The 27,341-nt window shown below is 32.4% G+C and overlaps 1 protein-coding gene across 1 annotated transcript in view; it reads left to right on the top strand.

Moving 5' to 3' along the window:
* Window positions 1-25,805, top strand: part of dock4b (dedicator of cytokinesis 4b) — a 79,414-nt gene extending 53,609 nt beyond the window's left edge. The window contains exons 28-38 of the mRNA XM_073838501.1: window positions 674-850; window positions 4,067-4,150; window positions 6,236-6,355; window positions 6,439-6,563; window positions 9,280-9,400; window positions 9,842-9,923; window positions 12,397-12,503; window positions 14,922-14,994; window positions 15,462-15,557; window positions 17,490-17,551; window positions 22,553-25,805. Coding sequence (XP_073694602.1) covers window positions 674-850; window positions 4,067-4,150; window positions 6,236-6,355; window positions 6,439-6,563; window positions 9,280-9,400; window positions 9,842-9,923; window positions 12,397-12,503; window positions 14,922-14,994; window positions 15,462-15,557; window positions 17,490-17,551; window positions 22,553-22,975 — 1,470 coding nt within the window. The 3' untranslated portion in view covers window positions 22,976-25,805. The remainder of the gene's footprint in view (window positions 1-673; window positions 851-4,066; window positions 4,151-6,235; window positions 6,356-6,438; window positions 6,564-9,279; window positions 9,401-9,841; window positions 9,924-12,396; window positions 12,504-14,921; window positions 14,995-15,461; window positions 15,558-17,489; window positions 17,552-22,552) is intronic.
* The last annotated feature ends 1,536 nt before the right edge of the window (window positions 25,806-27,341 follow it).

Below are 27,341 nucleotides of genomic sequence, written 5' to 3'. Positions count from 1 at the left end.
ATTTGGTTGGTCACTGAAGAGAAACTTTATTCCTATCCACAACAAGGAATAGTATTATAGTTATTATTTAAAATTGTGTAGTTCTGATAATACATCTTTTTATTTTTGCATTTATTTTGTAATAAAATTATGTTTTATTTCTAATACTTTTCAAAGGTTTAGGAGTGGTAAGATATTTTATTTTGTTGAAAAATATTGCTTACCAAGGCGGGAATTGGTTGATGAAAATGCATTAAAAACAATAATTACATTTTAAATTATATCATAAAATATTATTTAATTTTTAGCAGCCATTACTATCAATCCAGTCTTCAGTTTTGATACTTTTTTTTAGGATTGTTTGACAAGTAGATTTCTAAACTACTATAAGAAATAGTAATATTGTGTAACAATGTAAAAGTATTTACTGTAACTTCAAACTTTTGATCATTTTTTGATTGTTTTTTTATAATTGGTTATTGGAAAAAAGAAAGAAAGAAAGAAATTAAGAATCACAACAAAAGCAAAAAGTTAAAGCTAGAGGCTTTTACACTCCCATGCTTGCATAATGTACATTTCAGGCCCACAAACTGAATTTGGTGTTCTTGTAAAGTTCCCCAAACATTGTTTAAAAGCTTTCTCAACCATTGTTTTTGGCTTGTTGGTGAACTTCACACTTTTTTTTCGGCCTCAGGTGGAGGTGAGTCCTCTGGAGAACGCTATCGAGGTCATCGAGAACAAGAACCTGCAACTGCGGACGTTGATCACGCAGTGTCAAACCCGGCAGATGCAGAACATCAACCCGCTGACCATGTGTCTCAACGGAGTCATCGACGCCGCCGTCAACGGAGGCCTCGCTCGCTATCAGGAGGTTGTATATGATATGTATTCCAAGTCCTCACTGATGCAAGACCACCTCATGTTTTAAAAATGTATACACATTCTCTCAAGGTAGTCTCCCGGTGTCCTCTGTCAGAGAACACAGAGCCTTCAGATGGCCGAAGGGAATTCTGGGATACCTCTGGAGTTCTAATGCGCATTTAGCTTGTCTGAAAGAGAATATCTCGGGCCATAGCTTCCCTGCCGATAAACTACAGAAGCAGTAGCATTGAATAAAAGAATCATTCCCCTTGTTGAAACCCTAGGAAAATCTATAGTATCTCAAAGAAGTCATATTCTGTGTGAATACAACAGATCTTTTCAGATTGTATGAGCGCTTGTTGCATAGCAACCTTCCTTTAGTGTCACTGCAGTATTTACCTCGATCGACTTTTAGAGCAGCTATAAAGAGAAGAGTCGTCTGTATACAGGTGAATTTGTGTTCCAGAATGTATATTTGTGCTAAATTTCGCTTTAGTAGACAGAGTGTCCTGAGGCTGAGAGTCTGAGATGAGCAGCAGTTAATGTATTTGGAGCAGCAAACATGAGAGCGTTGCCAATTAGATGTTTATTGAGCGTTCCAGCTGTTGGCGTTAATATTTACTCACATTTCTGTGCTTTAAGGTCAGCCCTCAAGGAAATTCCAGTCTGAAATTCCTCTCATTTGAAAGCCCCTTGATTTTAATTGGCTCGCCCTAACGATTTTCAAACTTTCAACATAGCTGTATGTTCTCCAGGAGTTCATTTAGTGAGGCGGAGGTTTGTTTATTCCGTTCCTTAAATTTTTGCGAAAACGATGCACAAATACACAAGTATGTCTGTAATTGTCCCAGAGTTCATCACATTCAAAAGTTGTTCATCCACTGTTGATCTGCAGGCATAGTGAGTAGATGCAATTAGAAATCTGAGAGAAAATTATGTAAGTCGGTGGTATTTTTATTTCCTTACTTAAATGCTCAAAAGAACTTGCAGTTCAAATAGTATTGAGCGTGGTGCTACAAGGTCATTAGTTGCTTTCCCAGGCATAAATTAAAACTTTGGATGAAAGTGTCAGCCTCAGGCTGCAACTAATGTGGAACAATGAAACTAATCACCATTAGGAACACACGGTTCCCAATACTAAATACTAGAATTAAAGAAGTTCACTTCCAGAACAAACATTTCCAGATATTGTACTCACCCCATTGTCATCCAAGATAAAGAAATTGTGTTTTTTCTCCATATAGTGGACTTCTATGGTGCCCCGAGTTTGAACTTCCAAAATGCAGTTTAAATGTGGCTTCAAACGATCCCAAATGTGGTTGTAAACGATCCCAGCCAAGGAAGAAGGGTCTTATCTAGCAAAATGATCAGATAATTAAAAAAAAAAAACTGCTAACGCTCGTCTTGTCCTGCTCTGCCTGAAAATCACCCTACATCACTGCAGAAGTACCAACCCAGTGTTTGTAAAGTGAACATGCAAAGATGATCAAACACCCTTTACAAAAAAAAAACATGTAGGACGATTTTAAAGTTGAGGAAGAAAATTATCTGAAGTTGAGGGAAAAGAATGAAATCTGCCTCTAACTGTCTTGAACCAGAAAAAAACTTCAGGCAGAGCTAGACAGGACAAGCATTTGAGTTTAAAAAGTATATAAATTGTTTTTTAAAAGCTATCGTTTCGCTAGATAAGACCCTTCCTCATCGCCTGGGATCGTTTGAAGCTGCATTTAAACTGCATTTTGGAAGTTCAAACTCGGGGCACAATAGAAGTCCACTACAGTATATGGACATAAATCCTAAAAAATGTCCTCAAAAAAAACAAAAAAAATTTACGACTCCATATGGAGACCATATCAAATCTACCTAATTTATAATGGACTATATCGTATTACATTTATTTTTTTTCATTATATTACGTTTTATTTTGATGGTCCACTTAGTCTATTTACTATAAGCTTAAACTTTCCACTTACATGTCAACTAACACTCCTTAGAGTATTAATAGACTTGGGTTAAGGTTAGGATAGGTAGAAGGTTCATGTACTTGCAAAGTTATTTATAATATAATTGTTTGTCTTTTGGGGAAACATCAAAATATAGTGTTAGCCTATATTTAGCATACTACTAATAATAATTACTGCTAGCTGACATACAGTTGCAGAGTTATCAAACGCTGTCTAAAGGGTACCATCAAAATAATCAAACTGATAATACAAATGTGTCATATTACACATTCATCTGATCTGATGCCTGATCTTAGGGAAATATTATTATAATTACTTGTAAATGGTCTTTGTATGCTTTAAGTGAAGTGACATGAGTAACATGGTAAGATATGAGACTTATAATCCGTTATAACTATGAGGAGGTAATCATACTCTTAAAAGCTATAACCACAAATAAGTAAAAATTATAATACATTAAAACTGTTCTGATGAATACTCATGAGATGATATAACATATAAGTTTTTTTATAATGCATTATGCATTCATTATAATGCCTTAAGAATGCCCTTATAATGTATTATAAATAGGGGCTTCATAGAAAGTGTTACCGAAAATACTATTTATTTAAAAATAATTTTTAATAATAAGCAACAGCCATTATTGAAGTTGCTAGACAATTCAGTCAAAAGAACAAAGGCAGCGCTCTGATATACAGCGTTGAAGTTACATTGAAGTTTGTGGTCCAGGGTCACTTATAAAGTTGCCAAAATCAATATCTTCTGGCTGCTTTGTCACTAAAACTCACTGTCATTGTGAGTGGCTGTAGTGGTCTGCAGGTGTAGCGTCCAGCTGCAATTAAAATGGACATCTGCCAGTAGCATTTGGCTGCGGTTCAGGCCAAATGTCATATTCGAGGCAATAGAAAAATCTGCATGGTGGAATCTTTGAAGTCTGAGAGTTTTGCCTCCTGAAGCTTCTGCTCTCCCACTGTTTCTTTGGAGATACCAGTCCATCGTCCTTGGAATAGATCGGACACAGATACACCGTCAGTTCTTTCTCCTTTCCCCTTTAGCTTAGAAGATCTGAAAACATGCATGGTTTTAAGCTCGCATTTATTTGGTTTCAACTCTTCATGCCCCTTAAAACAGAAAGTGAATCAAATTCTGATTGAACTTTGCATGATATTGTTTGCAATGTAACCCAGCATTACAAAATGTGTGGAGGCTGGCACAGTGCATTGGTTAGTTTAATAACTGTGTGTCTCTTTTATTTCTCACAGGCGTTCTTCGTGAAGGACTACATCATGAATCACCCCGAAGACGGCGACAAAATCGGCCGTCTCCGAGAGCTCATGTTCGAGCAGGTTTGTCTCAAGAAACCAAATCTAATCCACACCAGATTTTACACACGTTTATGATGTTTGGCGCTCATCGTTCATGTCGCGTCTGGGATTTAGGCGTTATGATCTGCGCAAGCTGGGTTTCTGTAGGTCTCACTTCTTCCCTTCGTGCCCGTGCTGCTTAGTAACCGGGAACTCTCCAGAGCTGAGCACATGATGCTGTTGTCTAGACAGTAACCATGGATATAAGCCAGTTACAAGCATGAAAGTGAACTTTTAAAGATTGAAGTGGGGGGAAAATATTTTGCTGATCATTTAATTATGAAGCGAGCTGTTTTAAAGACGACATGACATGAAAATGCATCCTATTTGCTGCTTTAATGAATGACTTTCATCTTTATTGCTCTTGATTTGTTAGATCTTTGTTTACATAACATTTATTCTAAATAACTGCAAGCAGAAATGTTCATTATTGAGTCATTTTTAATTGAGACTATTTTACAACTTGTTTTCTGATAATTGCATCCTTATTTTTCTCTTATTTCTCACTGTTGAGGCTAATGCACAATTTGGGCTTCGTTTCTTATAATTGCATCTTTATTTTTAGATTTATTTTCTGTTGAGGTTCATTCACAATTTGGGCTACATTTCTTATAATTACAACATTTTTTTCCTGATAATTGCGACTATTTCTCACATTTGAGATTTATTTATTGCTATTAAGTTTAATTTACAATTTGGACTCCATTTCTTATAATTGCAACTTTTTTTCTGATAATTTCAGCTTTATTTCCTATATATTCCCCTTATTTCTCGCTGTTGAGACTATTTCACAATTTGGACTTCATTTCTTATAATTTCAACTTTTTTTCTGATAATTGTGACTTTTTTTCTCACATTTGAAATTTATTTATTGCTATTGAGACTAATTCACAATTTGGACTTCATTTGTTATAATTACGCCTTTTTTCAGATAAATGTGACTTTATTTCTCACATTTGAGATTAGATCGATTTACAAATTTGGAATTCATTTCTTATAATTGCAACTATTACACAATTTGCACTTTCACAGTTTCGGATAATTGCAACTTTATTTCTCATATTTGAGATTTATTTCTCAGTAGTGAGACTAATTCGCAATTCGCAATTTGTTTCTTATGTTTCTTAAGTGTATTTTTTGGATAATTGTGGCTATTTCTCACATAACTTAATTTCCTTTATTGAGACAATTTCACTTAATTACGTCTTCATATTTTGACATGACATTTCATATGTTACATTATAACATTTTTATTTTCTTTTATTGTCTTTCACAGTATAAGATATCTCACATTAGCAACTTTGTTACAGTTTGGATAATTATGTTAAATAATTTAGTCTTGTTCTTGCATTTGAGACATTTGAGTTTTTCATAATTGAATCTTAATATTTTACAATGCAGCATCCCACGTTTATAACCATACAGTAAACCACAGTTTAAAGTAAAAAAAAAAATGGTCAGGGAATTTTTTTTTTTATATATAGCCAATAATATATGTGACCCTGGACCACAAAACCAGTCATAAGGTTAAATTTGACAAAACTGAGATTTATACATCATATGAAAGTTCAATAAATAAGCTTTCTATTGATGTATGGTTTGTTAGGATAGGACAATATTTGGCTGAGATACATCTATTTGAAATCTGGAATCTGAGGATGCAAAAAAATCAAAAAGACTGAGAAAATCACCTTTAAAGTTGTCCAAATTAGGTTCTTAACAATGCATATTACAAATCAAAAATTACATTTTGATATGTTTACAGAAGGAATTTTACAAAAAATCTTCATGGAACATGAACTTTACTTAATTTAAGAAAAATCAACAATTTTGACCCATGCAATGTATTTTTGGCTATTGCTACAAATATACCCCAGCGACTTAAGACTGGTTTTGTGGTCCAGGGTCACATATAGCCTACATTTCACAATTTATTTAAAGCCCAGTGGATAAAATCATGTCCCTCCCCACATTATTTACCACTAAGTATTCGGTTTTACACAACTCCTCAGGTTAAAATGCATTGTGAGTACCGTTGCACATCTTTAAGACTATTTTCTCCTTCAGGCTCACATACTGGAGTTTGGTTTGACGGTGCATGAGAAGTTCGTTCCTCAGGACATGCGGCCTCTGCACAAGAAACTGGTGGATCAGTTCCATCTCATGAAATCCAGCCTCGGCATACAGGTGCATATCAGCAGTCAAATTCTTCCTGATTTCCCAAGCTGTTCCTCGTGCGCTCATCTTTCTGTCTTTCCCACGCTCTGAAGGAGTTTCCGGCCTATGTGCGAGCCAGTCCGATCCACTTCACCAACGGAAGCCCTCGAGCCGGAAGAAACTCGGCGCCCAACATAATGAGTCCAGAGGGAGGAGCACGTGTGGTGTCACGCCGCAGGTAAGAAACTCTTTTTGGGTTTGAGCCGACAATTTGGGTTTTACCATGGCTAGTGCTTAAATCTAAAGAGCAGGATGGCTAATAGAAGATATAATGTTCATATTTGAGCCTGGACCGCAAAGCCAGTCTTAAGTAGCACGGTATATTTGTAGCAATAGTCAAAAATACATTGTACGGGGGAAAATTCTAATTTCTGCAGTTTATTGTGATTGGATAGTGTCTTTCTGTGGGTAGTGTTATATGCTTGCATTCGTCCTGCTGAATGAATCAGCTGATGTAATTAATTGATTTATAAATGATTGAAGATGATGATGATGATTAGTATTATAATTATTATTAGTAGTAGTAGTGTTAGCAGTAGTGCTATTAGTAGTAGTAGAAGTAGTACTGATAATGAATGAATAAAATAATAATCATGAATATCACATTTACACTGTCATTTAGCAGACGCTTTTATCCAAAGTGATTTAGAATATTATGTTTTTATCAATAATAATATATATTTTTGACACTTTTTTTTTAGCAATTCTCAATCCTAAATATAACATTTATATTATTTTATATTTAACTTAATATTAATTATATTACTTGTGAATATAAAAATATTAATGTATTGTTATTTATATTTAATATTATTATTATTTTATATTTTGATTTTATATTAAGCAATAAATAAATTTCAAATGTGAGAAAAAAAGTCACAATTATCAGAAAAAAAATTGTAATTACAAGAAATGAAGTCCAAATTGTGAAATAGTCTCAATAGCGAGAAATAAGGGGAATATATAGGAAATAAAGCTGAAATTATCAGAAAAAAAGTTGCAATTATAAGAAATGGAGTCCAAATTGTAAATTAAACTTAATAGCAATAAATAAATCTCAAAAGTGAGAAATAGTCGCAATTATCAGGAAAAAATGTTGTAATTTTAAGAAATGTAGCCCAAATTGTGAATGAACCTCAACAGAAAATAAATCTAAAAATAAAGATGCAATTATAAGAAACGAAGCCCAAATTGTGCATTAGCCTCAACAGTGAGAAATAAGAGAAAAATAAAGATGCAATTATCAGAAAACAAGTTGTAAAATAGTCTCAATTAAAAATGACTCAATAATGAACATTTCTGCTTGCAGTTATTTAGAATAAATGTTATGTAAACAAAGATCTAACAAATCAAGAGCAATAAAGATGAAAGTAATAATAACAATAATAATGTTTATACAATTTATTTTAATTTTTAGCAATACAAAATCTTAAATATAATATAATATTTAAGACAAATATGCAGAAATTATGTTTGTTTAGTGTTCAAAATGTTCAAAAGCAGAAAATATTTATTATCCATTGAGAAGTCTGTTGATTTTTAAAGTCAGTTTATTGATCAATCAATATTGAGTATTGGCCAATTGCGACAAATATCAAAATACTGACTGATTAGGAGCTAATAAATTTAGATCTTAGGATGTCAAAATATAACTGTACTAATCTGCTCTTATATTCTACATACATTTTCACCAGAATTTGATGCTACTTGTTATTAGACAACATTTATATTCTGAGTTTAACTGGTTCAAAAAAGTATTGCTTGAATGTACTTTAACATTTTTTGGTAAAACTTTACTTAAAGCCTTTATGCGTAATGCATTAGTAGTTTTAATGCATTAATTATGCCTTGTAATGCACCTTATAATGCACTGAACATTAATAATTGCAACCAAAGTTTTTATGTTATAACACTCAGCAATTCATTGTTACACTATGCATTTTAAATTAACTACTTATTTACATGATATAATGCATTACAACCCACATTATGAATAATTATAATGCATTATATCCTTTATTAAACCTTTATACATAAAGCCTTCAAGTAAAGTGTTACCTTGTTTATATATTAATTCTAAGATAAGACACTGCTGGCAAAAACGCTGTTTTTCCATGGGCTTTTTGATGTTTCATAAAGTGTTTTTTCAGACTATTGGAAAGAAAACATCCAAAAAACACTATTGTTTCTTTTATAGCACTTTATCTATTCATCAATAGATTTCAATTGCAGTGCATATTTTTAAAGGCCGTTTTCTCAAAATGAGTTTTTTCTTCTACACTGAGCCATAAATCTCCACATCGGTAGCGCTTACACACACCAAACTTTACAGTTTTATTTCCATCTATATCCTGAAGGTTTTTACAGAGTGATTTGTCCATATATAATTTGCTTGATTTTTATACATTTTATTCCCCAAAAAATGGTGTTTTCTTAAGTTTTTTCTGAATTATGTTGTGATGAAATGAGACCCAAAATTTCCTCTGTAAAAACTTTTGACTTTTGAATTAATATAAAAAAAAATTAGGCAAGGATTTTAAAACGGACTCATCCAGTGTTTAGATTTTTATACTAGAAATATATGCAAATTAGCACATTTTTCATTAATTAATGCCTCATTTGCATAACATTTTAGAAAACTTGTAATACAAAAAAATGTTTGCAATGATGTTTATCAATGTTTATTAATCAATCAACTAATGTGATAACTGTTAGTTAATTTTTTTTACCCTATTCACCTGCAGTGTCTCGCCTTAAATGTGTTTTTTGTTAATTGTATGTCTGCTGTTATTCACTTCTCACCATGAAAATTACACAGCATTCAAAAATAATAAATAAAATAAATAATATGCTACTTGTTACAGTCTTTCTAATTGCATTTTTGTGTTTTTCAGTCCTCTCAGCTACCCAGCAGTCAACCGCTACTCTTCATCCTCGCTGTCATCGCAGGCCTCTAATGAAGTGAGCAACATCACGGGCCAGTCAGAGAGCTCAGATGAAGTCTTCAACATGCAGGTGAGTGCATGAGCTGCCATTGAATAACTACTCTCTCTCACACACACACACACACACACAGGCAGGCTCTGTTCTCTCTCCTGCCATCTTTCATATTTCCTCCTAATCTCCCTCTTTCTCTCTTGTTCTTTCTCTCTGCTTCTTTTTCTCTCCTAATTGCCCTCTTTCTGTTTTCATCTGTCTCTCTCACATCCCTGCTTTCATCTGTCTCTCTCACATCCCTGCTTAATCTTCCTGTCTCGCTCGGTCTTTTCTTTTCACTGTGAGGATCAGATTTGTAGGTGTGAATTATAGACTGGATGGACACATCATTTAGCTTTTTTCTTTTATCCCAGACCCAATGATTATTGTATAACCCGTCCATATTATAGACCCACAACAAAGTGCTGAAATCTGTGAGCTTTTTCTTATGTTTCTCACACTTTTTTCTTCTCTTTCCAGCCAAGTCCGTCTACCTCAAGTCTCAGTTCCAATCACTCGGCTTCTCCCAATGTGACCAGCTCGGCTCCGTCCAGTGCCAGAGGTGAGGAGAGTCTCTCTGCTTTTAAAGCAGCCATTCCAAACCTTTGCTCTTTCACAGTATTTCTATATCAGTATTTTATTTCAGTGTTCATACAGCAAAGCTGCTGAGTTGTGATGCCAGCACAGTAACACAAGAACTCATGTTAAATATGTACAGCAGCCTGCGTGCTTGGAAAGCCTTCTCTTTATTTTTTATACATCATTTTAAGTTTTGACCTAAAGTTCAGAGAGAGCTTAGTAGAACTGAATTGTAATTCTTTGATGCAAGACACAATTTTGATTATTTCTCAAATTTGAGATATTCTGTTTGACAATGCATTCTTTGTGACTTTATATCACAATTTGGATCTTTTATCTTAATTGAGACTCTTTTTTTGTATAATTGGGTCTTTATTTCTCAAATTTTTTATATTAACTCGCAAATCTGAGAAAATATCAGGCTTTTTCCTCCTCACAATTCTGAAAAAGTAAAATTAAAATGTGAGAAAAAAATCTGAATTGTGACATACTAACTTGTAAAATGTCAGAATTGAAAGACAGAAACTCACAATTGTGAGAAAAAAATCTGAATTGCGAGATACTAACTTGCAATTATGAAAAAAAAGTCAAAATTACAATTGCGAGAAATGTCAGAATTGTGATATATAAACTTGCAGTTGCAAGAAAAAAGTAAGAACTGCAAAATATAAAATCGCAATTCTGAGAAAAAAGTCAGAATTACAAGATATAAAATTGTGAGAAAAGTCAGAAAGGACGAGATATAAACTTCCAGTTCTGAGAAAAAAAAATGTGAACTGCAAGATATACTATATATCGCGAGAAAAGTCATAATTGCAAGATATAAAATTTAAATTGTGGGAAAAGTCAGAATTGCAAGATATAAAATTGCAATTGCGAGAAAAAAGTCAGAATTACAAGATATAAAATTGCAATTGCAAGATATAAAATTGCAATTGTGAAAAAAAGTCAGAATTGGGATATAAACTCTTAATTGCGAGAAAAAAGTCAGAATTACAAGATATAAAATTGCAATTGCATGATATAAACTCTTAATTGCGAGAAAAAAGTCAGAATTACAAGATATAAAATCGCGATTGCAAAATAAGTCAGAATTACGAGATATAAAATTGTGAGAAAAGTCAGAAAGGCGAGATATAAACTTCCAGTTCTGAGAAAAAAAAATGTGAACTGCAAGATATACTATATATCGCGAGAAAAGTCATAATTGCAAGATATAAAATTGAAATTGTGTGAAAAGTCAGAATTGCAAGATATAAAATTGCAATTGCGAGAAAAAAGTCAGAATTACAAGATATAAAATTGCAATTGCAAGATATAAACTCTTAATTGCGAGAAAAAAGTCAGAATTACAAGATATAAAATTGCAATTGCAAGAGTCAGAATTACGAGATATAAAATCGCAATTGCTAGAAAGAATTGTCAGAATTATGAGATATAAACTCGCAATTGCGATAAAGTCAGAATTACGAGATATAAATTCGCAGTTCCGAGAAGTCAGAATTGCAATATATAAAATTGCTATTGTGAGACAAAGTTTAATTGTGAGATATAAACTTGCAATTGCGAAAAAGAAAAATCAGAATTATAAGACATAAAAATCGCAATTGCAAGAAAAGTCAGTATTGCAAGATATAAATTCACAATTGCACAATTACAACTTCGACTCTTTCTAGCTGCCGGCTTCATTGCAATTACATTTTTTTTAACCTATACTCTGATTCACAATCAGGCTTCCATAATAAACAGATTTCGGAGTTAAAAATAAAAAGCCACAGCGCAGCAAAGTTTATGGCCCATTTAATGCTGTTTTACTGTGGCTTACAGAAAGCTGGCATCCTGATATATAGCAGAACTCTCCCCTCTGTTTCTCTCTCTCCTCCGCTCTTCCTTGGCCTCTTATCTCCCTCTATCCAGCATGTGTTTACTTGCGGACACAGATCATAAAAACAGGAATATGTATGGAGACATTTATGTAATCTTATAGCCTCCTCTTGGCAGCCCTCCCTGCCTCCCATAGAGACCCCCATAAAGCAGCGGCAGACGGGAAGCGCTTCTGGAGAATTACAGAGCGCATAAAATGCAGCTCGAAGAACTCTAGACTGATGATGACTATCGCCGGGGCGCATGAGGAAGCCGTGGCCTCCTGTCCTGTGCTGGAGGAGGAAGTTAGTGTTCTGAGCAGGTCCAGGCCTCTCCCCATGTCGGCTAGTCTTTCTCTCCCTGCGAAATAGCCGTCTGTCACCCCAGCAGAACAATTCTCACCCTAGCGGGAGGGAAAGACGAGGGCGAGCCTTTATTTCATGTGCTGGCTGGTTAGCAAAGAAATGAGAGCAAGATCTATGTCCTTTTTCGTCTTTGTGTGTGTGTGTGTGTGTGTGTGCACATCATTTGAGCATTCGTGTCGGTGTGTTGCTGAAATCACACCCTTGCTTACACCTCCTCACCCTTCACAGGTTCTCCACAGTTGTCAGATAAACACAAGCATTCCCGAGAGAACTGCCTCTCGCCGCGAGAGAGACCCTGCAGCGCCATATATCCAAACCCCCTGGATCCCACACAGGTATGAAGATGATTAGAATAGCAGTGTTTTTAATATTCGTCACAGTTTTCAGGTCATATTATAGTGTTTTTGGGAGTCTTTATGTGTACTGGTTGGGTTTACTTCTCTTTCCCTTCTTCATCGTAAGACTTGCATTAACCGCATCTTTAAAAATGATGTAAAGTTGATTTTATGAATGTGTCTCACAGAAGACTGAGCAACATCATTAGCTCAAATCTGCTGAGTTCTTCACAATTTTCTTCCAAGGAATTAACAGAATTAAGACTAAAGACTTTAAAACTTTCTTGCAATTGAGACTTTATTTCTCGTGAGTGAAACTTGATTTCTCATAATTGGATCTTTATCTCTCAGAACTAAGACTGCCTCATGACTGATGATCTGTAGTAATTAAAACCATTTTTTTTACTTTATTTCTCATGATTTGCTATTTCTGGTAAATTAAACTTTTTCTCATAATTTCGTACAATGTGTCTTGTAATTGAAACGTTATTTTTCAAAATTGAGACTAATGACTCATTTTTTACTAGTAATTAAGACTTTCTTATAACAAAGACTTTATTTCTCATAATCTAGACTTTTCTTGTAATTAAGAGACAGTTTTTTGGAGTTGAGACATTATTTCTTGTAATTGTGACTTTATTTCTCGTAATTAAGACTTTGTCATAATACAGGCAATTTTTTGCAGTTGAGACATTATTCTTTGCAATTGAGACTATTGTAACTGAGACATTCTTTTTTGTAATTGACATTTAATTTAATTAACGTAATTCAGACTTTCTCGTAATTGAGACTGTCATAAAGACAAATGTTCACAGCTGAGAATTTATATCTTGTAAATGAGACTTTGTATTTGTATTTCTTTGTATTTGGGATGTTCTCAGACTATTTTTTTTGTAATTGATACTTTATTTCTGGTAATTGAGACTTTATTTCTTGTAATTGACACTTTATTTCTTGTAATTGAGACTTTCGCAGACAATTTTTTGTAACTGAACTGTAATTTTGTAACTGATACTTAATTTTTTATAATTGAGACTATTTCTTGTAATTGAGACTGTTTCTTTTAATTGAGACTTTCTCAGGCTATTTTTTGTAACTGATACTTTTTATAATTGAGACTAATTGTTGAAATTTATACTTTATTTTCTTGTAATTGAGACTATTTCTTGTAATTGAGATGTGCTTAGAATATTTGTTTGTAATTGAGACTTTATTTCTTGTAGTTGAGACTTTCTCAGGCGATTTTTTTCTAATTGATACTTTATTTCTTGTAATTGAGACTTTATTTTTTGTAATTGACACTTTATTTCTTGTAATTGAGACTTTCGCAGACAAATTTTTGTAACTGATACTTAATTTTTTATAATTGAGACTATTTCTTGTAATTGACACTTTATTTCTTGTAATTGAGACTGTTTCTTTTAATTGATACTTTATTTCTTGTAATTGAGACTTTATTTTTTGTAATTGAGACTTTAATTCTTGTAATTGAGACTTTTGCAGGCAATTTTTTTAATGGTACTTCATTTTTATAATTGAGACTATTTCTTTTAATTGAGACTTTGTTTCTTGTAATTGAGACTTTTTCATACTATTTTTTTTGTAATTGGCACTATTTCTTGTAATTGAGACTTTCTCAAGACTATTTTTGTAACTGATACTTAATTTTTATAATTGAGACTATTGCTTGTAATTGATATTTTATTTCTTGTTATTGAGACTGTTTCTTGTAGTCAACACTATTTTTCGTAGTTGAGACTTTTTTGCATAGTTAAGACATTATTTCTTATAATTAAGATTTTATTTCTCGTAATTGAGACTGTATTTCTTGTAATTGAGACTTTCTCGGGCTATTTTTCTAATTGATGCTTTATTTCTTGTAATTGACACTATTTCTTGTAATTGAGACTTTCTCAAGACTATTTTTTGTAATTGATACTTTATTTCTCATAATTGAGACTTTATTTTCATTGTAGTTGAGACTTTATTTTTTGTAATTAGGACTATTTCATTTGTGAATTAACGCACTTTCCATTTTTGAATCAGCAGCAAATTTTAAGGATAAAAATCACACCCTTTTCTGTTTTACTTCTTTTATCTCTTTTACTATATTATATGTATCTTTCCCATTAAATAGTGTAAGTGCAATTTATGTATGAATTAACAGTTGGATGAAATGCCTCGTTTTTCACTTGTGGGTTTTTGTGAGTTCATCAAGTTTAGATGACACTTGATTCACCTCTCTGCTATTAATGAAAATGGCAAATAAAGCACAAAATATGCTTCAATATTTAAAAAAAAAAACCTCAGCCAGCGTTTTGTAAACTTTAATATGAAACCTGTTGCCTATAGTAATCACTAAATTATATCTTTACGGAAATCGCAACTGTGTTCATGTGCTGTGAATCTCTTTCACAGAGGCCGGTTCCACATCCAGCAGGCGATGCCTCCTTGCCTCGCAGTGACCCTAACATCTCCACCCCTGACAAAGGTGAGCATGTGAGCGTATGAATCTTAAATCTGCCGCCCCGCTGTGAAAAGAGGGTGGTCTGAAGCGACAGGGGTCTGGCTATCAGCAAGCTGGATCTGATGCTAGTCGACAGCTCAACGCTCCTGTGTGTTGTGACAGCTGTGACTGAACCACCAGAGGTTCACCAACAGACTCACGCTTGTTCTTATTGACAGGAAGATGTTGAGAAGATTTCATCATCTTTATTGCATCTGTTCATCCAAATTAATTATATGAATATCTAACTCATAGTGGGTGCATTCAAATATTTTTGGAATACCATTTTCCATATAAGACATGTTAACGATCCCAAAAACTTTTGTAAAACACATTTTTCGTTCCTCATTTGATATATTTCCTGGTTTAATTTCAGGCCGATATAGCAGGACAGTCATATTTTGAGTTGAGTTGCCTGAATGTACCTAAAATGCATGTTTTGTGTGTGAAAGTTGTGAAGCCCGCACCAAGTAGCTGGAGTCTAGACACGCCGCTCTCTGATTTTAATGGAAAGTGTCCCCCTGTCCCTCCTAGACCGCCGTACTCAGGTAAAGAAAGAAATCCGCTCCGACCGATCCTTCAGACTCGCATAGATGTTTTCAGAGCCTTTTAACTCTCAGATCTTCCACTCTACTGCTCTAATGTCTCCTGGTTTCTCCCTCGTCTTATCGTCTGCTTCTCTCTGTGTCAAGAGGGCTGCCGGTCGGACACATCAGTGAGAATTTGAAGATACTCTTTCCAGTAGAAAAGGCACATCATCTAACAACGGGATCCTTCCCTCACATTCTTTTTTTATAATCGCTCTTGATGAGCTTTCTCACAGCATTTATGTCTTTAAACTGCATGACACGTCTTTAAACCTTAATCTGCATCGTTGCAGCTTCATTACCTTTCAGATGCTGGTCTCCATTCTCTTTCCTGCATTGTCTTTCGTTTGTATGTATGCATGTATGTATCTATTTATTTTAATATAAACTATAGATAGTGTATTTATTATTTTATATTTGTATTATTTTATTATTATTATTATTATTATTATTATTATTATTACATTTCAAATATATACTACAAATATAGTAGTTAATTTTTTTTACATTTTATTATAATACATTTATTATTATTAATAAGTGACTTTCAGAACTATACAGTAACAAGGTTATGTATTTTACATTTGTATTTACATTTTTTTTAATAAATTTTAGTTTCAATAATAACAACTATTATTATTATTATTAAGTTACTTGTAGAACTATAACTATACAGTAACTAGGTTATGTATTTTTAGATTTTATATTTATTTATTATATTTATACCATACAGTATATTAACTGTTATTAATAACTATACAGTAACTAGGTTATGTATTATTTATTATTATTTTTATTTTATTTTATTGTACTTATATAATTATAACAATAACACCAACACCAATTATTAATATTATTATTATTATTGTGTAGAACTATAACTATGCAGTAACAAGGTTATGCATTTTTTTATTGTTAATATTTTAATATTTTGTATTTTGGTTTAAACAATAATAATAATTTTGATAACTATTAACTATACAGTATATTATTATTAATTGTACAGTAACTAGGTTATGTATTTTTCATTTGTATTATTTTTATATTGTTGATTTTTATTAATTGTAGTTTAAATAATAATAGTCGTTTAATTATTATTATTATTATTATTATTATTATTATTATTATTATTATTAAGTGACTTTCAGAATTATAACTATACAGTAACTAGGTTATGAATTTTTATTATTTAATTTTTTTTTAATTAATTTTATATAATACTTTTAATAATTAACTATTATTAATAACTAGGTGTTTTTAATTTTTATTATTATTTTTTATTAATTTTAGTTAACAATAATAATAATATAATAGCAACAACTTCATTATAAAAATTAAATTTTAGTTTATATAATACCAACAACATCAACTATTATTAATTATTCAGTATATTATTATTATTATTATTATTAACTATACAGTAACTAGGATATCTGTTTTTGTTTTTATTAATTTTAGTTTATAAAATGACTATTATGTAAATTGTAACTATATTAAAATAAATTTAAACCATAAATAGTGCAACTTCTTGACCAGTATATCAAAAAAAAAAGTGAAGCTTGTAGCAAAAATGGTCTGCTAAATAGAAAGAGTCAGAGAGAGGATGGAAAATGGTGATGAGAAACTAAATGATGGCACTCTAAAAACGTCTGTACTATCATAAGAAGACCTCAAAGAACAAATTAGATTATAAAAATGTATGATGCAACCCTTTCAAGCATCTACGCCTGTGCCTCCTAGAAAAGATCCAGTGCTGTACGAAATGGTTAAACTGTTTTGCATTAGCCGACCTTGACAAAGCGCTTCCCTGATTAACAGACAGCCGTGACCGTGTTTACTGTCCCAGGCTCCTGTATCAAGTGAAGAAGATTGACTTTTTGTGTCCTTTAATAGGATCTCCTGCCAAGACTACACGATCACAGTCCCCCGTGATGACATCACGCTCGCCGCAGAAGGTATGACCTTTTCTTGTTTTGTCAAGTGACCTTTGATGTATTTACTGGTCTGGATGTCTACTGTAGCGTCTGGGGACTCAATCCAGCCTGTCTAAACTGGGTCAGACTCAAGTCAATCCAACTGGGCCCACGATTAGACAGAAAGGGACACTGTTTGTGTGTGTTCACGCCAGTCCTGAACAGTTCGGCTGGCAGCGATCTGTTGCAGATCCTCCAAAAAAAATCACTAACCCATCTAAATGTCCTCCATCTCAATGGTGGCACATGAACTCTAGTACTGAACTCTAGGAACAACTATAAAGCGGAAAGCAACAAAATATGTACTAATGCACAAAATCTGGAGTCAAAAAAATTTTATTTGAAGGAAATTAGTGTTTTTATACAGAAAGGATGCATTGAAGTGACTGACCAAAAGCACAGTCTAATACAGTAAATTATTAATCTTTGTTAATGTTAGTTTCAACATTTACTGATACAGTATTAAAATCTTGTTAACATTAGTTAATGAACCTTATTGTAAAGTGTTACTAAAAAATATATATATTTATTTATTTATTTATTTATTTTTTTTTTTTAAGTGTTACCAAAAAAGGGAACACTTTACACTAAGGTTCATTAGTTAAACATTAGTTAATGTACTAACTAACATGAACTAACCATGGGCAATATATTTGTTACTGTATTTACTAATCTTCATTAACGTTAGTTAACAAAAATACAGTTGTTCATTGTTTGTTCATGTTAGTTCGCATTGCATTAACTAATGTTAACAAGATTTTAATAATGTATTAGTAAATGTTGAAACTAACATTAACAAAGATTAATAAATGCTGTATAAGTGCAATTCATTATTAATTCATGTTAACTAATGTTTTTGACTAATGTTAACTAATGAACCTTATTGTAAAGTGTTACCTTTTTTATATTTAATTGTAGTTTATATAATTATAACAATGTCATCAACAATTATTATTATTATTATTATTATTATTATTAAGTGACTTTCACAACTATAACTATACAGTAACTAGGTTATGTATGTTTAATTTTTATTATTTTTTTATTTCTGTTTTGTATTTTAGTTTTATATTTTTGTATTATATAATAATAATAACAACAACAACTGTTATTATTAACTATACAGTATATTAAATATTATTATACTATGCTGTAAAATAACAATTGTTATTATTAACTACAGTAACTAGGTTATGCATTTTTATTATTTTTTTTTATAATGTTTTTAGTTTTTATAAAGCAGAAAGCAGCTAAATATAATCACTACCGCTCAAAAGTTTGGGGTCGGTAACATTTTATTTTAAGGAAATTAATGTTTTTATTCAGAAAGGATGCATTCAAGTGAACAAAAGTGACAGTATAAAATCAAAATGTCCTGATTTAATAATCAAGATATAAAATCATTTCAGAAGGATCATGTTTGTATTAATTGTAGTTTATATAATTATAACGACACAAACTGTCATTATTATTAACTTTTACAACTATAGCTATACAATAACTAGGATATGTATTGTATTATTGTTATTATTAATAATAATATTTATATATTTCTATTTTGTATATATCTCTAGTTTATATAATAATAATAATAATAATAACAGCTATTATTATTAACTATATAGTATATTAACTATTATTATACTACACAGCACATTAACAATTGCTATTATTAACTATGCAGTAACTAGGTTATGCAATTTTCATTTTTATTTTTTTTTAAATAATATTTTTAGTTTTTATAAAGCAGAAAGCAACTAAATATAAGCACTAATACTCAAAAGTTTGGGGTTGGTACATTTTTATTTGGAAATTGGTGTTTTTATTTAGCAAGGATGGCAGTATAAAATAAAAACATTAAGCAGCACAACAAATCAGCATATTTGAGTGATTTCTGAAGGATCATGTGATGCTGAAAATTCAGCTTTGCATCACAGGAATAAATTACCTATTACAATATATCCAAATAGAAAGCAGCTATTTTTAATAGTAATAATATTTCACAACATTGTTGTTTTCCTGTATTTTTCAATTAAACAAATGCAAGCTTGGTGAGCATATAAGCTGTTAAAAAATCCTACAGACCCTTAGTATATTTCATTCATCGTTTAAATCTCAATACAATACCAACACAGTGAAGAAAAAAAATTACAGCTTTACTGAAAAAGCAGGTATCAGTATTGAAGAAACCCCAGTATTTTTCTTTCAAAGGGCATAACAGTCAAAAAAAGGGTCACAGACCTTGAAAAAGGTTGGAGCTGCCGCTATCAATGTACCTTTATGCCATTTTCCTTCGCTGTTGAGTGTGTTCAGGTTTAAATAAAAGCACATTCTCTTCATTCAGAGTAACAGTCCTTAAAGCTAAGCACTTCTGTAATGGCTTCTCAGAAACTCCTATTCAACACCGGCGCATTCAGCGCATCTCCTGTTGGTAATTACATTCCTTGCAGTTTCCTTTAATTCTCGTCTCGTGCCACGTATTGATTCATCACCTGGTATTCAGAAACATGCACAAACACATGCTCGCTAATCACCATAAAAAACTATACAATCCAACCCGTGTGAACTGTTCACATTTAAAGTGTAAATGCAAAGAAATCAAATCATTTCTCTTCCCGGAAATCAAAAATGCTGAAATCTGTCAAGCTACTCAGAAAAACGAAGAAGGTGAGATTCGGATATGGAAGAGATCTCAGCAGGAATGCTGGTGAATTTCCTGAAGGAAGTGCGGTCAGTGGGTCGGAAAGGGAAAGCGTAACCCGAGTGACCACCTGTGTACGGTTGTTGGCCCCAGAAATAGTCTCACGCCTGAAGCGATACTGTGCGACACGTCTCACACACGCATGAACAAACACACACACATGAATATAGATTCAACAGTCAGTCACAGCTGGGAAAACCAACACTGTCCAGCACAAATTTCCATTCTGCTCCAGGCCATTTTACGCTGTCCTGTTGAATTGGGAAAGTCTGAAATCTCCAAAACAAGTTTGTGTTTTGTAACTGAAATAGCAATCTTATAACAGTAGATTTTCTAGACATTTATAGACGTGCATCAGTATTACATTTCTCTCTGATACTGAATTCTGTATTATTTTCAATAAAATAAAATAAATTAAGTAAAACATACACAGATGCTCAAAAGTTTGGGATCAATAAGATTTTTAATGGTTTTAAAAGATGTTTTTTATACTCATCAAGGCTGCATTTATTTAATTAATAATACAGAAACACATGTGAAATATTATTTCAATTTAAAATGTGAATGTATTTTAAAATGTGATTTATTCCTGTGATCAAATCTGAATTTCCAGCATCATTTACTCCAGTCTTCAGTGTCACATGATCCTTCCTCAGAAATCATTTTAATATGCCGATTTATTAATAATGTGGAAAACAGTTGTGCTGCTTAAAATTATTTTTGAAACCTGTGATACTTTTTCAGGATTCTTTGATCAATAACAGGCTAAAAACAACAGCATTTATTTCAAATAGAAAGGTTTTCTAAGTTTAGGGTCAGTAATTTTTTTCTTTCTTTCTTTCTTTGAAAGAAATTATTACTTTTATTCAGCAAGGATGTGTTAAATTGATAAGAAGTGATAATAAAGACTTATATTTTGAATAAATGCTGTCCATTAATGTATGGTTTGTTAGGATTGGACGAGATACAACTATTTGAAAATCTAAAATCTAAGGGTGCAAAAAAAAAAAGTTATTTAAAGTTGTGCAGATAAAGTTCTTAGCAATGCATATTACTAATCAAAACTATCGTTTTTAATAGTAGGAAATGTACTACAAATTATTTTCATGGAACATGATCTTTATTTAATATCCTAATGATTTTTAGCATAATGTACTTTTGGCTATTGCTACAAATATACCCATGCTACTTAAGACTGCTTTTTGTGGCCCAGGGTTACTTACTTACTGTATATAAACTCACTGTTATTGAGATGCATTGTTCACAACTGGTGTGTATTTAGTTTGTAGTTGCTCCGCAAAGCTGAATTATCCTAGCGGAAATGTTGTGTTTGAAGTTCTCTCCAGAGTGCATTCAGACTAAATATGCTTTATTCAGTAAAATGAAGTCCTAGAAACAGCTGCAGTCTTACTTGCAGATTTAATTGCCCAGAAATTATTTTCGTAATGAAAAGAGACAGTATTGCCTCGAAATAATAAGAGCCGTAACGGCAGAATATTGTGGTTTACAGATTAGCTCTGCGAGGCAGGACTCTGCTTGGTTTCTTTATTAAGGCCATAAACTGCAGGTAAATAGGGTAAAAAAACAAACTAATAGTTATGACCTTACTTACCCAGATGATTGATTACATTGATAATTGCAAACATTTTTTGTATTACAAGTTTTCTAAAATGTTAGGTTTAAATATGCAAATGAGCCATTATTTAATGAAATATGCGCTTATTTGCATACATTTCTAGTACGAAAATCTAAACACTGGATGAAGTGAGTTTCAAAATTCTTTTTTAGTTTTTCCTGACATATTAGAGTCAAATGTTTTTACAGAGGGAATTTCGTCACGTCATAATTCAGAAAAAACTGACAGGAAACACTATATTTTTTACCATTTTTGGGGAAATAAAATGTTGTATAAAATCAAGCAAATTATATATGGACAAATCCCTCAGTAAAAACCTTCAGGATATAGACTTGAATAAAAATGTAAAGTTTGGTGTGTGTAAGTGCTACTGAAGTGGAGATTTATGGCTCAGTGTAGAAGGAAAAAACTCATTTTGAGAAAACGGCCTTTAAAAATATGCATTGTAATTGAAATCTATTGACAAATAGATAAAGTGCTATAAAAGAAACGCTTAACGGTGTCTTTTGGATGTTTTCTTTCCACTAGTCTGAAAAAACACTTTATGAAAAACCAATAAGCCCAAAATCTCAAACAGCGTTTTTGCCTGCAGTGTCTCCCCTTAAGAGTTCTTGTTTGTACTAACTACTTCATCTTGTATTTTCAGACCTGTGCACCTCCGTTCACCCCCTCGCCCACAGAGTGCCATACGACAGGCTTGGTGTCCAATTCTCCGGTGCTTTCCGGAAGTTACAGCAGCGGCATCTCGTCCCTCAGTCGCTGCAGTGTTTCTGAAGCCTCCGGTCCGGAGAACACGGCCACTGACCACGCCCTCCCAAACTCCGCCTCCAGCGGATCAGACGAGCTCATTCGACGGGAAAGCAAGACCCCGCCTCCTTATAGCATACACGAGAAGAACAACCCTCGCAGGCAGGTCCCGCTTCCACCGAGCCTGTCCATTCCTCCGAGCATCGACGCACCACCTATTCCGCCCAAACCGCACCAGATTCGAAGGCAAGACACTGAGCCGCGGCGGCCCGACCCATTTCCCAGACCCCGACCCATTCCCAGGAAAGTCTCACAGCTCTAACGCTGCGCCCTTCAACCCAACCGTTTGCACTTTTACACTTAACCTCTCTGGGTTTACGATTGCAAACTCCCGATTTAGATTAAACGTCTAAAATAGACTGTTGAATATTTTTATTATATATATATATGTATGTATAAATATTTAGAGCGAGAGAGGGGATATAGAGGTATGACTGCATTTTATGCACTTTTTAGGTCTGAAATTATAACTTCGCTTGTCAAATTACCCGTGCCACTTAATTAACTCTAAACAAAACTTGGTATTTTCTCAGATTTTTCATAGATTTATCAATGCTAATGTGTATTTATAGTGGTTGATACAAGACATGTTTGCCTTAAGAGTCTTTTTATCAATGAGAAATGCGCGATTAAAAGTACTTTGTACTTTTTATTTAGACAAAAGGTGCTAAAGTTCTCTTTATTGTTAGCGATATATTCAGGATTGCATTTTCCTTTGGGTCTAAGGCCTATTCACACCGAATACAAGAAAAAATAATGAAATATTAGCACTAGCACATTAAATGGACTTTTCTGCATTGGCATTATCTGTAATTCCCATATGCCCCAGTGGGTTTATATTTCTGCATGTTTATTATATATGCACATATTTTATTAGTGGACTTTTAAAGGAGACTGGGTTTAGATCTGTATTACAAAGGGTTCACAAACCGGAACATTTTAATGTTTTAAAAGTCATAAAACACAAAAGTAGTCGTACAGTTGAAGTCAAAAGTTTACACACACCTTGGAGAATCTGCAAAAGGTTAATTATTTTACCAAAATAAGAGGGATCATACAAAATGCATGTTATTTTTTATTTAGTACTGACCTGAGTAAGATATTTCACATAAAAGATGTTTACATATAGTCCACAAGAGAAAATAATTGTTGAATTTATAAAAATGACCCTGTTCATAAGTTTACATACACTTGATTCTTAATATTTAATACTTTTTTGTGATAGTTGTTCATGAGTCCCTTGTTTGTCAGAAAAAATCCTTCTGGTCCAACAAATTGTTTGGCTTTTCAGCTTTTTTTGTATTTTTCACACTGAGTGACTATTACAGAAGGTTCAAATGCTCACTGATGCTTCAGAAGGAAACATGATGTGGGGGTGAAAACTTTTGAAAACATTTTTCTTATTTTGCCTAAATATCTTATGTTTTTCCATTTAGTACTGGCTTTCAGAGGCTACAGAAGATACTGTTTCCCAGAAGACAAAATAAGTAAAATTTATCCTGATATTCAATTTCAAAATGTTTTCATCCCCCGACTCTTAATGCATTGTTTTCTTCTGAAGCACCAGTGAGTGTTTGAACTTTCTGTAATAGTTGCATATGAGTCCCTCAGTTGTCCTCAGTATGAAAAGATGGATCTCAAAATCATACAGTCATTGTTGGAAAGAGTTCAAATACACACAAAAATGCTGAAAAACCCAAGAATTTGTTGGACCTGAAGGATTTTTAGTACAGCATGCATTTCAACTGTTCAGGACAAACAAGTGACTCATGAATAACTATCACTAAACAACAATAAAAAAACATCGGTGGATCATTCCGGTAAAAACGCAGTATTTTCCAATACATTTGTTAAAAGGCCTAAATGTCACCAACGTGTTAGACTGTGCATCAGCAGCAGTGACTCTGTAAATAAAAAAGCATTCATGTCATTGTTCAGTCAGATTTATTTACAGTCTGATGGGAAAAAAAACGTATTTGAGAAGTTTGCACTCGGTGTGAATAGGTCTTTAGAAAGGTTGCTGCTTTTGTAAGACCAAGCTACCGTAGTCTTCATTCTTATCACTAAAAATCCACACGCAAAGAACTTTCATGGGTTCGACGAATCAGAAAAGTTTTACCATTTGAACCTCCACCTTTGCATTGACTAATGTGCCATTTAATTGGAATGCAATTGTGTGCGATTCTACAGTATAAGGGCTTCTGAGTCCTACAGCATTGACCGTTTTCTTTAGGTTTCTTTGGAGTGTGGCGCCTGAATGATTAGAAATCAGTTGAGGGTGAGACTACAGGGGCTTTCAGAGACCTACAGCATTGATTTTCCTTCGTATTTCTTTGGAGTTTGGGGTCTGAATGATTGGAAGCCGTGTAGGTGTTGGCGAAGATACCCAACAAGGATTTCCGTACGTATGCCCACGCGATATTAAATGGAAATGGACTTCAGTGGAGTTTTGCCAAGTGTTGTGCCAAAGGAACAGGTGGGCTGTAAGGAAAATGGATGTCTTGAACCTGAAGATGCTTTATTGGGATGCAAATGGAGCGTTAGACTTTACTGGGGACCGGACCACTTTACAGTGCTGCATTACTGTACTGCTGAGACAGTGGTCAATATGAAAGGTACTTGATCTACCGAAGGCATTACAGAGACTCAAGCTGCCTTTGGGCAATAAGGGCTGCCATTCCTGTTCACACTTATAAAATCCAGACAAATCTGGATTGGCACCTCTGGACTGTACCTGTACCGACCTCATGTTTCATATACCTGTATGGAATGCAGGTAGAGCCACCATCCACAACCTGTTTGAATAGTTATTACACATGCATGAATGCCAACATATGACGATGTTTTAGTGCCATGTTAAAAAAAATCTAAGATTAGTCTTAATATTCCAAGAATAAAGTCGAAATATTTTGAGAATAAAATCAAAATTAAGAGAATAAAGTTTAAATATTTTGAGAACAAAGTCGAAATATTTTGAGAATAAAGTAAATATATTTAGAAAATTAAGTTGAAATGTTTTGAGAATAAAGTCAAGATATTTCAAGAATAAAGTTGAGATATTTCAAGAATAAAGTTGAGATATTTTGAGAATAAAGTCGAGATATTTCAAGAATAAAGTTGAGATATTTCGAGAATAAAGTCGAGATATTTCGAGAATAAAGTTGAGATATTTTGAGAATAAAGTTGAGATATTTCAAGAATAAAGTTGAGATATTTCAAGAATAAAGTTGAGATATTTCAAGAATAAAGTTGAGATATTTCAAGAATAAAGTTGAGATATTTCAAGAATAAAGTTGATATTTTGAGATTAAAGTTGAGATATTTCGAGAATAAAGTTGAGATATTTCAAGAATAAAGTTGAGATATTTCAAGAATAAAGTTGAGATATTTCGAGAATAAAGTTGAGATATTTCAAGAATAAAGTTGAGATATTTTGAGAATAAAGTTGAGATATTTCAAGAATAAAGTCGAGATATTTTGAGAATAAAGTTGAGATATTTCAAGAATAAAGTTGAGATATTTCAAGAATAAAGTTGATATTTTGAGATTAAAGTTGAGATATTTTGAGAATAAAGTTGAGATATTTCAAGAATAAAGTTGAGATATTTCAATAAAGTTGAGATATTTTGAGATTAAAGTTGAGATATTTCAAGAATAAAGTTGAGATATTTCAAGAATAAAGTTGAGATATTTCAAGAATAAAGTTGAGATATTTTGAGAATAAAGTTGAGATATTTCAAGAATAAAGTTGAGATATTTTGAGAATAAAGTTGAGATTTCAAGAATAAAGTTGAGATATTTTGAGATTAAAGTTGAGATATTTCGAGAATAAAGTTGAGATATTTCAAGAATAAAGTTGAGATATTTTGAGATTAAAGTTGAGATATTTCAAGAATAAAGTTGAGATATTTTGAGAATAAAGTTGAGATTTCAAGAATAAAGTTGAGATATTTTGAGATTAAAGTTGAGATATTTCGAGAATAAAGTTGAGATATTTCAAGAATAAAGTTGAGATATTTTGAGATTGAAGTTGAGATATTTCAAGAATAAAGTTGAGATATTTCAAGAATAAAGTTGAGATATTTCAAGAATAAAGTTGATATTTTGAGATTAAAGTTGAGATATTTTGAGAATAAAGTTGAGATATTTTGAGAATAAAGTTGAGATATTTTGAGAATAAAGTTGAGATATTTCAAGAATAAAGTTGAGATTTCAAGAATAAAGTTGAGATATTTCAATAAAGTTGAGATATTTTGAGATTAAAGTTGAGATATTTCGAGAATAAAGTTGAGATATTTCAAGAATAAAGTTGAGATTTCAAGAATAAAGTTGAGATATTTCAATAAAGTTGAGATTTCAAGAATAAAGTTGAGATATTTCAATAAAGTTGAGATATTTTGAGATTAAAGTTGAGATATTTCGAGAATAAAGTTGAGATATTTCGAGAATAAAGTTGAGATATTTCAAGAATAAAGTTGAGATATTTTGAGAATAAAGTCGAGATATTTCAAGAATAAAGTTGAGATATTTCGAGAATAAAGTCGAGATATTTCGAGAATAAAGTTGAGATATTTTGAGAATAAAGTTGAGATATTTCAAGAATAAAGTTGAGATATTTCAAGAATAAA

The sequence above is a fragment of the Garra rufa genome, chromosome 4 (genome assembly GCF_049309525.1).
Source record: "Garra rufa chromosome 4, GarRuf1.0, whole genome shotgun sequence".
Lineage (NCBI taxonomy): Eukaryota > Metazoa > Chordata > Actinopteri > Cypriniformes > Cyprinidae > Garra > Garra rufa.
The sequence above is the reverse complement of the archived record's forward strand: the minus strand, read 5'-3'. Positions and strand labels throughout refer to the sequence as shown.